The 13,512-nt window shown below is 41.0% G+C and overlaps 2 protein-coding genes across 2 annotated transcripts; both read left to right on the plus strand.

Annotated features, from left to right (window-relative positions):
• Positions 1 to 390: 390 nt before the first annotated feature.
• Positions 391 to 1,260, plus strand: LOC141587457 (uncharacterized). The gene is made up of 2 exons (XM_074408940.1): positions 391 to 601; positions 761 to 1,260. Exons 1-2 carry the CDS (start codon positions 391 to 393, stop codon positions 1,258 to 1,260), a joined length of 711 nt encoding a protein of 236 aa, XP_074265041.1.
• A 1,989-nt stretch (positions 1,261 to 3,249) lies between these two features.
• Positions 3,250 to 3,681, plus strand: LOC141587458 (uncharacterized). The gene has a single exon (XM_074408941.1). The coding sequence runs from the start codon at positions 3,250 to 3,252 to the stop codon at positions 3,679 to 3,681; it is 432 nt and encodes a 143-aa protein (XP_074265042.1).
• Positions 3,682 to 13,512: the final 9,831 nt, after the last annotated feature.

Here is a 13,512-nt window from a genome sequence, read left to right on the forward strand (position 1 = left end):
TTTTAAACCCCTCAAAAATCTTCTTGGGAGCAAGTCTTTGAACAATTGGTGATTGCAAACCAAAAAGCCGACTCAAAGCTTGATAACCACATTACCTCACAAAGCCGGGAATGATGAAATAAGAGCATCCCAAAAAGCTACGGAAACTCATGTAGCCCAAATTTCCCAACAATTGGGTCAATTGGCTCAAAATCCGGGGAAGTTTCCGGGTAATACGGTTAACCCAAGGGAGATGAATGCGGTATTTTTGAGTAGTGGAAGGCAATTGGAGGAGGTTGAGAAATATCCTACATGGAAGAGGAAGAGGGTGTCTAATGAAGTAGTGAAAGAGCCTCGATTGAAGTTGTGGAAGAAGGTGAAATTAGGGTGGAGAAGTCAAAGGAGGTGGAGATGGTTGACCCTCCAAAGCAAGATGAACCAATTACAACTAAAGCCAAAGAATGTACTCCACCACCAAGGGAGTATGTAGCACCGGTACCCTTTTCACAAAGGCTTGCAAGGCTTAGGCTTGAGAAGAAATATGAGAAGTTTGTTGAAATCTTGAAGGGAATGAATGTCACGATTCCTTTCCTTGATATGATTACCGAAATTCCATCATATGGTAAGTTTCTTAAGGATCTTGTCACTTTGAAAAAGAAGAATTGAGAGGTGCAAACCATCAACCTCTCTAAGGAGTGTAGTGCTATTCTTACTCACACCAACAAGCTTACAAATAAGCTAGAATATCCGGGTAGCTTCTCAATTCCGTGTTCTATCCAAGGAGTGGCTATTAAAAGAGCATTTTGTGACTTGGGGGCTAGTGTGAGCCTCATGCCACTTTCAATCTTCAAGAGGCTTGATTTGGGAGATTTGAAGCCAACTAGAGTTTCACTTCAACTAGCCGATCGATCGGTTAAATTTCCCATTGGTGTAATCGAAGATGTACCCTTGGTTGTTGGGAAGCTAATCATACCATGTGATTTATTTGTCATGGATATGCTCGAGGACTACAATGTGCCTATTATCTTGGGGCGACCTTGTCTTGCCACCGGTGGAGCAATGATTGATGTGAAGAGTGGCAAGTTATCTTTGCAAGTGTGTGAAGATAAAGTGGAATTTGAACTCACCAAGTCTATGGAAGCTCCATCTTTAGGTGACACTAGTTGCATTGTGGACATTCTAGAGAATCCCATGGAGGAGCATGACCCAAACGCTTCCTCTATGGATCCTTTGGAAACTTGTCTTGTTAATGGGTATGAAGTTGATGATAAAGATGTTTAAACTCTTGCATATGTGTGGATGTTGGACTCCGCTCCGATTCATGAGAAAGCTCCCAAGTTTGAAATGTTAGAAGTTGGTAAGAAGGAGGAGAGTTCCATGCCTCCTCCTACGGTTGAACTTAAACCTCTTCCCCCTTCTTTGAGATATGAATTTCTTGGTGAGAATTCCACTTTTCCTGTCATCATCAATAGTGAACTTGATGACACCCAAACCTCAAAACTACTTTCTTTACTAAAAAGGTTTAAGGGTGTCCTCGGGTACACAATTGGTGACCTCAAAGGGATTAGTCCCTCTTTGTGCACTCATAGAATTTTACTTGAAAATGAGGATGCTTCCTCCATTGAGGCACAAAGAAGGCTTAACCCCATAATGAAAGAAGTTGTGAGGAAAGAGGTCCTCGAATTACTTGATGCCGCCATTATCTATCCTATTTTGGATAGTAGATGGGTAAGCCCGGTTCATGTGGTTCCAAAAAAAGGAGGAATGACGGTAGTGAGAAATGATAAAAATGAATTGATTCCCACTAGAACGGTAACTGGGTGGAGGATGTGTGTGGACTATAGGAAATTGAACAAATCCACCCGGAAGGATCACTTTTCTTTACCGTTTATGGACCAAATGTTGGAGAGATTAGCTCAACACAACTACTTTTGCTTCTTGGATGGCTACTCGGGATTCTTCCAAATCCCTATCCATCCGAGTGACCAAGAGAAGACTACCTTTACTTGTCCATTTGACACCTATGCATATAGGAGAATGACCTTTGGCCTATGTAATGCACCATCTACTTTTCAAAGAGCTATGATTTCCATTTTCTCCGATTTTGTTGAACAAGAAATGGAAGTTTTTATGGATTATTTTTCGGTTGTTGGGAAATGCTTTGAAAGTTGTTTGGCAAATTTGGAGAAAATTTTGAACAAGTGTCAAGAGTCTCACCTTGTGCTTAATTGGGAGAAGTGCCATTTTATGGTACAAGAAGGTGTTGTGTTGGGACACATAGTGTCCAATCGTGGAATAGAAGTTGACAAGGCTAAGGTTGAGGTCATTGCTAGTCTCCCATCTCCCACCAATGTCAAGGGATTGAGAAGTTTCCTTGGACATGCGGGCTTTTATCGCCGCTTCATCAAGGACTTCTCCAAAATTGCGAGACCTTTAACCGAATTGTAGCCAAAGATACTCCTTTTGTGTTCTCTAACCGATGTCTTGATGCTTTTAATAGGTTAAAGGAAGCTTTGACAAGTGCTCAAATCATACAACCTCCGGATTGGAACTTGCCATTTGAGCTAATGTGTGATGCAAGCGATCAAGCCTGGGCGCTGTTTTAGGCCAAAGGAAGGATGAAAAGGTGCATGCAAACCATTATGCTAGCAAGACTCTTGATGAAGCTCAAACCAACTACTCCACTACGAAAAAGGAACTTTTGGCGGTAGTTTTTGCAATGGAGAAGTTCCAGACTTATTTGGTGGGAGCTAAAGTGATAGTGTACACCGATCATGTTGCCTTGAGACACTTGCTCATCAAAAAGGAATCCAAGCCTAGGTTGATTAGATGGATATTACTTCTACAAGAGTTTGACATGGAGATAAGAGATAAAAAGGGAGTTGAAAATGTAGTGGCCGACCATTTGTCCCGGTTGGTCAACCACAATGTTGAGAATGGACTTCCTATCAATGACTATTTGCCCGACGACCATTTGTTGTCCCTAAGTTTGGGAGAAGCACCATGGTATGCCGACTATGTCAACTATTTGGCATGTGGAGTTATTCCCTATGGCTATGACTCTCACAAAAAGAAGAAATTCTTCCATGACATAAGGCAATACTATTAGGAGGATCCTTATTTATACAAGACATGTGCCGATGGGGTTGTTAGAAGATGTGTTCCGGAGGAGGAGTGGCAATCTATTATCTCTCATTGTCATGATCTTCCTCATGATCTTCCTTGTGGAGGACATTCAAGTGGGACAAAGACCGGAGCTAAGATATTGCAATGTGGATTTTATTGGCCACCTTGTTCAAGGATGTTGCTTCTTATCTTAAAGCTTGTGATCGGTGTCAAAGGACCGGGAATGTTTCCAAGAGAAATGAGATGCCCCAAAATTTTATATTGGAGATTGAAGTGTTTGATGTTTGGGGAATAGATTTTCAAGGACCATTCCCCTCCTCTTATGGGAACAAGTACATTCTAGTTGCGGTAGATTATGTCTCGAAATGGGTGGAAGCAATAGCCACCCCAACCGATGATGCTAAGGTTGTGATCAAGTTCGTGAGAAAGGTGATATTTCCAAGATTTGGTGTGCCCCGTGTCTTGATAAGTGATAAGGGCACTCATTTTATTGAGACCAAATTTGAAGCTCTCTTGAAGAAGTATGGAGTTCAACACTGCCTTGGAATTGGATACCACCCACAAATAAGTGGGTAAGTTGAGATATCAAACAAGGAAATCAAGTCTATTTTGGAGAAGATGGTGAATAGCTCAAGGAAGGATTGGGCAATGAAGCTTGATGATGCTTTGTGGGCTTATCGAACGGCTTTCAAAACGCCAATTGGTACCTCACCCTTCCGCCTAGTGTATGGGAAAGCATGTCACCTTCCGGTTGAGTTAGAGCACCGAGCCTATTGGGCGATAAAATACCTCAACTTTGACTTAAAAAGCTCCCAAGAAAAGCGGTTGTTGGATCTCAATTTGTTGGAAGAATTTAGGCTTTAGGCCTACGAAAATGCTAAGCTTTACAAGGAAAGAACGAAGAGATATCATGACAAGCGGATCATTAGAAGAGAATTCAAGGAAGGGGAAATGGTCTTTCTATTTAATCCACGATTGCAACTCTTCTCGGGAAAATTACGGTCAAGATGGTCAGGGCCGTTCACCGTAACACGTGTTTTTCCTTATGGCACAGTGGAGGTTGCAAGTGGTGATCGCACTTTCAAAGTTAATGGACAAAGGCTAAAGCATTACATAGCCGGGTCACCGATGACGAGGGAAGTGTGCACACTTCAAACACACCTTGTCACCACTTGATTTGGTTTTCCTTTGTAAAATAAGGTCGAACTTGAGTTTTTGTTTCTGACTTCGTCGAGCCTACGACATAGAACAAGGGCGCTACATGGGAGGCAACCCATGGAATTTGTAAATATCATGCATTTAGGTAAAGAGAGAAACTTTGGACGGATGATACTTGACATTTTGGTTGATTTCGGTTGCAATGGTTGAAGAATTTACGATTTTGTATGATGAACAAGCGGTTGACCATCAATTGGCCTTTTTCCGACGTCATGAGTCGGTTTTAAAAGTCGAAAACACGAAAGTCGAGGCCAATAGGTGATGGTATATGGGTCTAGGGGCATATTGGAGAAAATGACCAAGGAACGTATTCCCAGCCGGGCGACCGGCAGCCGGTCTTCTGACCGGCTGGGAAGTTCCTGTAACTTTTTATTGAAATGTGACAAATTGAAGAATGAGGAGTCCCGGCCGGCAGACCGGCAGCCGGTCCACCGGCTGGGAATGCGCTTATTAGGTGAAATATATCAAAATGACAAGGAAGGGATGTCCCAGCTGACAGGCCGGCAGCTGGTCCACCGGCTGGGAATGCATATATGACAGATTTGGTGTTTCGGTGTTCTCCCAGCCGGGTGGCCGGCGGCCGGTCCTCTGACCGGCTGGGAGGTTTCTGTAACTTTTAAATTTTTTTGGAAAATACTCGTTTTCCCAGCCGGGCGACCGGCAGCTGGTACTATGACCGGCTGGGAACCCCCTGATATTCTATTTTGCTCGAAAATACACCCTATTCATCTAATTTTCGATCATTTCTCTTCCTTCATCCTCCCTCTAACCCTAATTCCCCTCCAATAAAATGAATCAACCACCACTTCCCACCACCTCCCACCACCAACAAACCACCACAACCACCATCCTAACCCTTAACCCTTTACAAAATCACAATATGGACCCAAAGAAAAGAGTAAGAAAGGGAGATTTGGCCCTCCAACAAGCGGAGATGGTGGCGGCGGCGGCGAATGATATGAGCTCCGATCCCGACTTCCCGGACATCCAATTTTTATCCATCACCATGAAAGGTACATTCGTTTTATTCAAAAAACGTCCCCTCACCCCGACCCGATTCATTGATAGACAATCCATGCGGGAGTTAGGGCTAGACCAAGTAACTCTTGACTTGTTTGAAGAAGTAGGAATGAAAATGATGTATGGGCTCCATGAAAAAACCTATTCCCGACTCACATGGGAGTTTTTGAGTTCCCTTCGTATTGATAAGCATCACCAATCCCAAAAGGTAGCATTTTAGGTAGCATTTCCGTCTGATGAACAAGGATTACTCCTTAACCCTACCGACCTTTGCCTCTCATTTCGGGCTTGACGCAAGCCCTCCTCATAAGGCACCCGAAACCTTTGACCATGGGGCCTTATGGAAGGCAATTATGGGTTTAGACGATCTCCCGTGGGTCAAGAGGGCCGCTAATACTGTCCACAATGCTGCTATACGGGTTTGGCACCGGCTTATGGGGTGGACTATTTTCGGCCGAGAAGAGAATCGCAACTTCTGAACGGAGGAGTTGGAAATTTTCGGCTCTTATCTTCGTTCCAACCCCACTACCTTCAAAATAGACATTGCTCACAACTTGGCCCGCACCTTACAACGCCTTAGCAACTCTCCGGGCCAAACAACTTCAATTGTCGTGGGTGGGCTCATCACCCATTTGGCAAAGCGGCTCAATCGGAGGGTCAACTTGAGTGGTATGAGATACATTATAGGGGATACTATGCTTTTCAAGAACTACATCCACCACAACCTCAATTGGTTGAAGACTAACCCGAATGATGGCCTTGACTATGGGCAAATTCGGGAGAACGGTGTTGACAGAAATTCTATTCCCCTTCCTAACCCCGAGAAGTTGAAATTGGTGCTTAACTCGCCACATTATTTGCTTGAAATTGAAAGTCCTGAAGATCCCTCCATTCCAAAACAACAAAATCCCAATCTTCGCTATACCCGTGAGCGACCTATCATCCCCGCGAGACCCACCTTGCGGTATGTTACACCCTCCCCCCCCCTTCGTTGCCGGACCTTTCCAACAAGGGGAGGGTTCCTCTAGTCACCAACCTCAACAACCACCCCCTCTTCACGCCGACCTAATCTCCTTTATGGAGGATATGAAGATCAACATGGCAACCGCCGCTAGTGAGCGGCATGGGTTTCAACAACGACTTGACCGGATTTACTATGACCACTCTATCGGTCAATTTCCGGTTTATGATGATTTTATGAGGCGCCAATACAAGCACCCCTCTAACCTCCACCCCTCCTACTACCTATTTCCGGATGGCGGGCATCCGGAGGACGGGACCTATCTCTACGGCGACATTTATTTGCGCCCCGACTACTATAGTGCAACGGTCTTCCCTACGCCACCTTCCACTCAAGGGGAAGGTCATGATACGAGGTGGTATGGAGGTACTCCCTCCATCTTTGAAGAGGGAGGTTCTCACATGCCCGGCGGGAGCCATGAGCCCTTTACTAGCGTCACGGGGGACTTCGGCTCGGACATGCCGATGAACACGGATGACTTCATCCGTGAGTCCGAGTTCGGGGCCGGGAATGATGATGGTGATGATGATGGCAACGGGGATGGTGATGGTGATGAGACCGAGTACGAGTAGAGCCTAGTAATGAGGGCTCCACTCCCTCCCTTTCAATCCAAAATGACAAGTATAACCTCTCTTTTAATCCAAATTCTCTCATTCATGTTTAATTCTTCGCATGCATTTAGTTAGAAATTCACATAGTTGCATTCATCTAGGATTGCATTAGATTTCAAATTTGTAATATATTGTCACATTTAGACATTGCATTCACTTAGTATACCTTGCATTGTAATTTAAATATTGCATATAGAATAGACCATGCATTGCATTTCTATCTTAAAATCAAAAAAAAAAATTGAAAAACGACAAAAATCAACAAAAACATGTTCTTTATCTCTAAATGCCCTCCCATGTCTATAAATAAGTGTGGGGAGGGCCCAAAAAAAAAAAAACCAAAAACATGCATTTTCATTTTAGTTTCCTCCACACATTTATTTCCATTTGGAACTAATGTAAATAAATAAGTGTGGGGAGGAAATTAATCTATTCAAAATCACCAAAAATATGTCCTTTTAATTTTCAAAAACAAAAATACCAAAAATATGTTATTTTTATTTTCAAAAAATCAAAAATGCGAAAATATGTTCTTTTCTTTTTCTTATTCACTCCCTATGCTTTTGTCCATTGAGGACAATGTACATCTCAAGTGTGGGGAGGGAAATATCCACTCTTGTGAATATTTGTTTATATTTGTAAGTACTTGTAAATTTGATAAAACTCAAAAAAATGCCTAAAAATTGAAAAATTTCAGAAAAAAAAATACAAAAACATTGCATTGTATATATATGTTGTTTGTTGGCTAACCCTTGGCATAGGCATCAACCGTTTGAGGCAAAAAGGGGACTAGAAGACCGCTTGGTATACACGTTCTTATCTCTTTCTCCTTTTCCATTCTCTCTCTTTTTATATTGTTGTATAATATGGAGGAGGACGGGTTTTTATGCCTTGGATGTTCCTTTGGGGAACTATTGGATTGTTGGTGTTAATGTGCTGTTAGGCTTAGTCAACTTGTTGCATGTTTCTATTCTTGTTTGGTTCAATTTTCGCATGCATATGTTCTTGTATATACATGTTTTTCAAATTCAAATTTTGCATCCGTTTGTAAATAAAGTTTTTAAGAAAGAACATGGTCTAGGAAGGGAACCAAGTACCCCCATGATGAGTTATTGTGTCCAATTGTGCCTTTTCCCTCCCCGTGACTCGCACCTGTGACCTCTTAGTTAGCCGAGGGAGGCGGGCTTGACCAATGAGATTAGACCGATCTTGTGAGACCTAGGGCCGTAGACTAGACCTTAGGCTCAACTTAGCTACTCAAAGGAAAAGGTAGAGCCTCCTAGGGTGGGTACATTCATACCCCGCCCTCATCTAGGTTTGAGAGTAGGTCTCCTCGCAAGGCGTGTCACCTCAAGACACATAAGTGTGTCATTTAGTCCTTAGCCTGTGAAATTGCATTACATTTTGTGCACATGATATGAAGCAAAAGTCCGTTTGCATATGAACCTTACATAGCCAAATAGCTTTGTTTTCTCCCTTCCATTATTCCCCTTTTTTATTCACCCCATTGAGCCTTAGCCCGTTCATTTGGCAAACCCACCAAAATAGCTACATTCCATAGCCACCCTTCCTTAATCAAGAATTGGTCGGTTTTGTAGTTGTGTTGTAGGAGGTGATTTGGGTCATGATAGTGGATAGTATACATGTCCATTCGGGTCAAAAGCTTGGTGTTTTCGGCATTGTAAATAAATAAGAGGTTTTGAAAAAGAAATGAAAAACAAAATAGAAAAGTGAAAAAGTCATGAAAAAAAAAAATGAGTTATGTTGTATATATATGTTGTGAAGAAAAGAAAAAGGCAAGCAACACCCCTCCTCATCATTAAACGGGGTAGAAAAAGCCGTTGCTAAATAAAAGGGCAAATTGATGTTTTTCCAAAAATAAGTCGGGTTTACACATTTTTTGCATGGCTTGGAAAACCGAGCCTTTGTTACGGTGTATACGTTACCATTTGTTGAAATAAGAGGAGTTTTTCCAATTTGAGTTGGGTTTATGCAATTTTTGCATAGTTTTGGTAATCCATGCTATGTTAGGGCATAGACGTGTCTCATGTGTTGCAATAAGAAATGGGTTACGATGTGTCGGCAATTCTTGATTTGAACTCCACATATCCAAACGGTGCTTGCACCAATACCATTTCGACCTACTCCCTAGCCCCGTTACAACCCTTTGCTTCAAATTATGTGCATTTTGCCATTGTTTGCATTTCATTAGACATAGGACGGTCTTACACACTAGACTGCGGGCACGTTTTCGCTAGTCGAGTTAGGAGAGTGAATTCTTATCACAAAAATCACCCTGTTCTTTCAATGAGTGACGAGTGAAAACCGTGAAGACGTCGTTGCCTAGGTCCCCTTGGTCATGGGTTTTTCGGTTGAATCTCGTGTCGGTTTAGTAATTCTAGGCGGACTTGCCTACTCCCCCTTACCCCACTCTTGAATTTGTTTCTTGAGCATTGGTCACGCTAGGGTTGCTTGAGCCATGCTTAGGGGGTTGGCACCTCAATTGGCACTTCTGAGACGGTACTCCCGACCAAGACCGTGTTTTGTTGTTTGGAAAATCCGGCCATTTAGATGAGGAAAGTGGACCATTTTGTTAGATGCATTCTATTGATTGATTACGTGCTTTCATGATAGATGCGTCGCAATTTTGTAGCAAGACCCAACTTGCCTTGCAATAGAGCACTCTTCCCTCATGGGTGTCAAATTGTGAGTTGAAGGGGCGTTGAGTGCGCTAATACTCGATCGGCTTAGTTAGTAGCGTAGTTGAGTGATGCTTATAGTGTGCATCCACTCTCCATATCTATCTTAGTAATGCCTTGTACATTGGTTGAGGACTTACTCGGGGACGAGTAATGTTCAAGTATGGGGAGGTTTGATATAGGATCCTTTTGCACCACTTTTCCCCTCTATTTTCATGCTTTCCGACTCCATTTGAGTCAGTTTTACACTTTCTTGCTTGCAATCCATGTCCCAATTCCCATGCCTATGATATTGTACCTCCCTTGCAGGAATTGAGGCGAGAATGGGAGAATTGAAGCTAGAAGAAGAGTCCACTCAACTAAGCATGGAAGTGTTGGAATATGTGTCCTCCGACAATAATGCGATCACAACTGTTGATCATGATGATCACATGTTTAAGTCTCATTTTAAAGAATACAATTGGGAAGTAATATTTTACTGTCAACTGGTCCACATATATCGGTAATGATTGGCTGACTAGAGTTTGACATTATTCTTGCATTTACGACGGTGGTGGTGACGATTGATCCCTTAGGTCATACCTATAGGGTAACACTCTTAATTGATCATTTAATTGATCGTATGACTATACGGGTCAATTAAATTACTTAAAATTGACGGACGATTTTGGAAGTGATATTTACGTGTCTTATTGAAATTTGATTAAATAAGATGCGGTCTAAGTAATCGAATTGTTTTATTACTTAGATGAAATTATTGTTTAAGGAAACAATTGCATTTGAATGAATAAATTATTATAAATACAAGATATTGTGATTTATAATTGGTAAATTATTTTGGTACAAGTAATTATGAATTGCTAAGTCGATTTTGTATATGACGTATTTTTATTAATACGTTGATTTTTAATATGTTAAAAATACATAACAATTTTATGTGACATATGACATGTGACAAATTGACAAATTGACAAAAATAAAATGGAGTCCATTTTATCTATTTGGACCGAAATAATGGGGTAGTATTAGCAATATATTATGTTAATTGAGTTAGTGGAAAACATGATCATATTAGCCTAATACTAGCCATGCATACCTACTTGTTCTTGTGAAGACAAACTTGAGCATGCATTGGCTCCCTTTCTTTCTCCTTCCCACCGGTTTTGTGAAGACCAAATAGAGAGATTTTGCTCTATTATTCATTCATTCAAATTCACACAATATTTCTAGTGTAAGAAATAGTAAGCTCTCTAACAAAACTAGAGAAATAAAAACTCCAATCTTCTTCCTCTCTTAACCGAATTAAGAGAGCAAAATATAAATATTTTGGGTCATTTCAAGTTAAATTAATATTGTTCTAGTAATAATAATATTAATTTTATTAAGTTGTTATCTTGGGTATAAAACCTTGGGAGGGATTCTACACTTTAATCCTTGTTCATCCAATTAAGGAAAGCTCAAGAACAAGAGAGTAGGAGAACTCTCTTGTGCCCTTTGATCCGAAATATCAATGTAAGAATGAAGATTTCTTCCTTATTTTACTTATAGTTTGCATGCATAAGATCATCATTTAATTTTATGACTAAATTAAAATCATAACATATATGAATATGTTGAGTAAAGAGATATAGATTTCTAACAAGCGGTATCAAGAGCCTTGGTTGTTTGCATGCAAATCGGTTATAGTTTTTCCGAGTTATACGATTAACATATAAACTTGTAAATTTGTGTTATTGTGATATATCACGAAATAAATTTATGCATGTTAAAGTTTCTGGTCCTAAAATGTTTTTTAGGATATTTTGGTTAATTTATGGATTTTTATTGTTCATCTTATATAATAATGGCATTAAAAATATGATTTTATGATTAAAATGTCATTTTCGGACTAAAATTAGCTAAGCTTCGTATCTCCCCCCCCCCCCCCCTTTAAAAAGAATTTTGTCCCGAAGTTCCAACCCAACCTATTAAACATAGACACCTAACATTAACTCCACCAACCACGCTCCCTTCCACAACGTGGCTCAAGATATCGTCTCAACTACAGCATAGTCTCCCAATACTAACTCCATAATACAATCGAGTACCCACAACATAAGTGTTGTCAACTCTGTTTTACTTCCATAACGCTCACTAGCACACTCAATTACCAAGACAATCCACCGGACAAGATCAACCATCAAAGCGGAATGTTACATACTACCACCCTTAAAACGAACTTCGTCCTCGAAGTTTACTCACACACATAAATATCATCACACAATCCGTTAACACTATCGAAGTTTAATCATACTCCTAAACATCATACTACTACGAGTACTGCCATTACCTGCAATAAAATTGACCATCACACACTCCATCCTTATTCTACACCAACACTCAAACTTCTAATTGTAACCGTATGACCATCAACTCTCTTGTCTCCTCCTACTCCTCTTAAGATAAAAGTTACATCCTTGTAACTCACTAATACTAGGTCCTTTGTTATACCTCTCATAAACCTAATAACCACCGCATGTCAACGATAACCCACTATAACCTCACATCTACAACCATTCATATATCCAGAGCTCTCTTTCTCTAACAGTTCTCGTGCCTCCAATTACTCTGTACTCATATAACATATATCATAAAATCCTCAGTATAACCACTACTCCATCCCTTCCACATTGCCACAAAGCGACATACTTCTATATACATATACACTCATCTCCACGACCTTAGCTCATAATCCACAACTGTTACATACACTCACACTAGATCCCCAAGTCTCCTGTTTATTGCCGTACAACGCATCCATAACTTAACATAATACTAGTTCCCAACACCTTACACGCACTGTCCCAAATAAAGGTCACGAGCCACTTGTCGCTTCTAACTTAGCACACACCCATTCCACAAAACTCTTGCCACCACTATGTCCCAAAACAGAATATCACAATACCATGACAACAATAGAAACATACTCAACATTCTTACATAACCTACTCTACTCTCAAACCGAAACCGAAATTAATAAGAAACATTAATAAACAAAACAACACTCTATATGCCCAGACCGACCCTGACATCAGACAGCAGTAATCAAGCTACAATCTATGACAATACGAAATATTATTACAACCAATTAAAGGAGAAAATTGAGACAGTATACTACTTGATGGGTGTACGAGTCTTTTATGCCACAGACAGTCTTGCTTTGACATCGACGCAACCTATTCAATATTCCTCGTCTTGAAAAGATATACCCCATCTCGATGCTCACCCCGTCCAATCTCCGTCCTCGTACACCGGTCCTGCATAACACAATAGTCGGGGTGAAATATTACTACACAATCATTTTCTCGTATTAATTGTTGAACCGAAATTAAGTCACAGGTTAATGATGGTACAAAAAGAACATCCTTGAGTATAAAATTATCACTTAAGATAACTTTTCCATGTTCTTGCGCTTCAATGATTCTACCGTAAGGTAGTCCAACAATCGACGGCTTCACTGCCCAAATATTGCTTAAAAACTCTCTTTTTCCGGTCATATGGTGGGAAGCACCGCTATTAGTTACCCATTCATGGACAATTTTAGTATTCATACCAATGAGTTCATGACTACCTGTCGGAATTGGGTTCAGCAGGGTACGAATGCGCTCGATCTCATCAGCGGTGAAAGGTAGATTTTGCTGTGCTGCATCTCCTTCCTTTGTCCCTGACGAGTTCCTAACCGCATTAGCCTGAAAAATATTTTGCTGACCACCTCGCCCCCCTGAACGTCCTCTGCCTCTTCCATAATTACCACGAGTATTGCTTCCTCTGTGACGGCCGCATCCTCTCTCGCGACTCT

The sequence above is a fragment of the Silene latifolia genome, chromosome 6 (genome assembly GCF_048544455.1).
Source record: "Silene latifolia isolate original U9 population chromosome 6, ASM4854445v1, whole genome shotgun sequence".
NCBI classification, from domain to species: Eukaryota; Viridiplantae; Streptophyta; class Magnoliopsida; order Caryophyllales; family Caryophyllaceae; genus Silene; species Silene latifolia.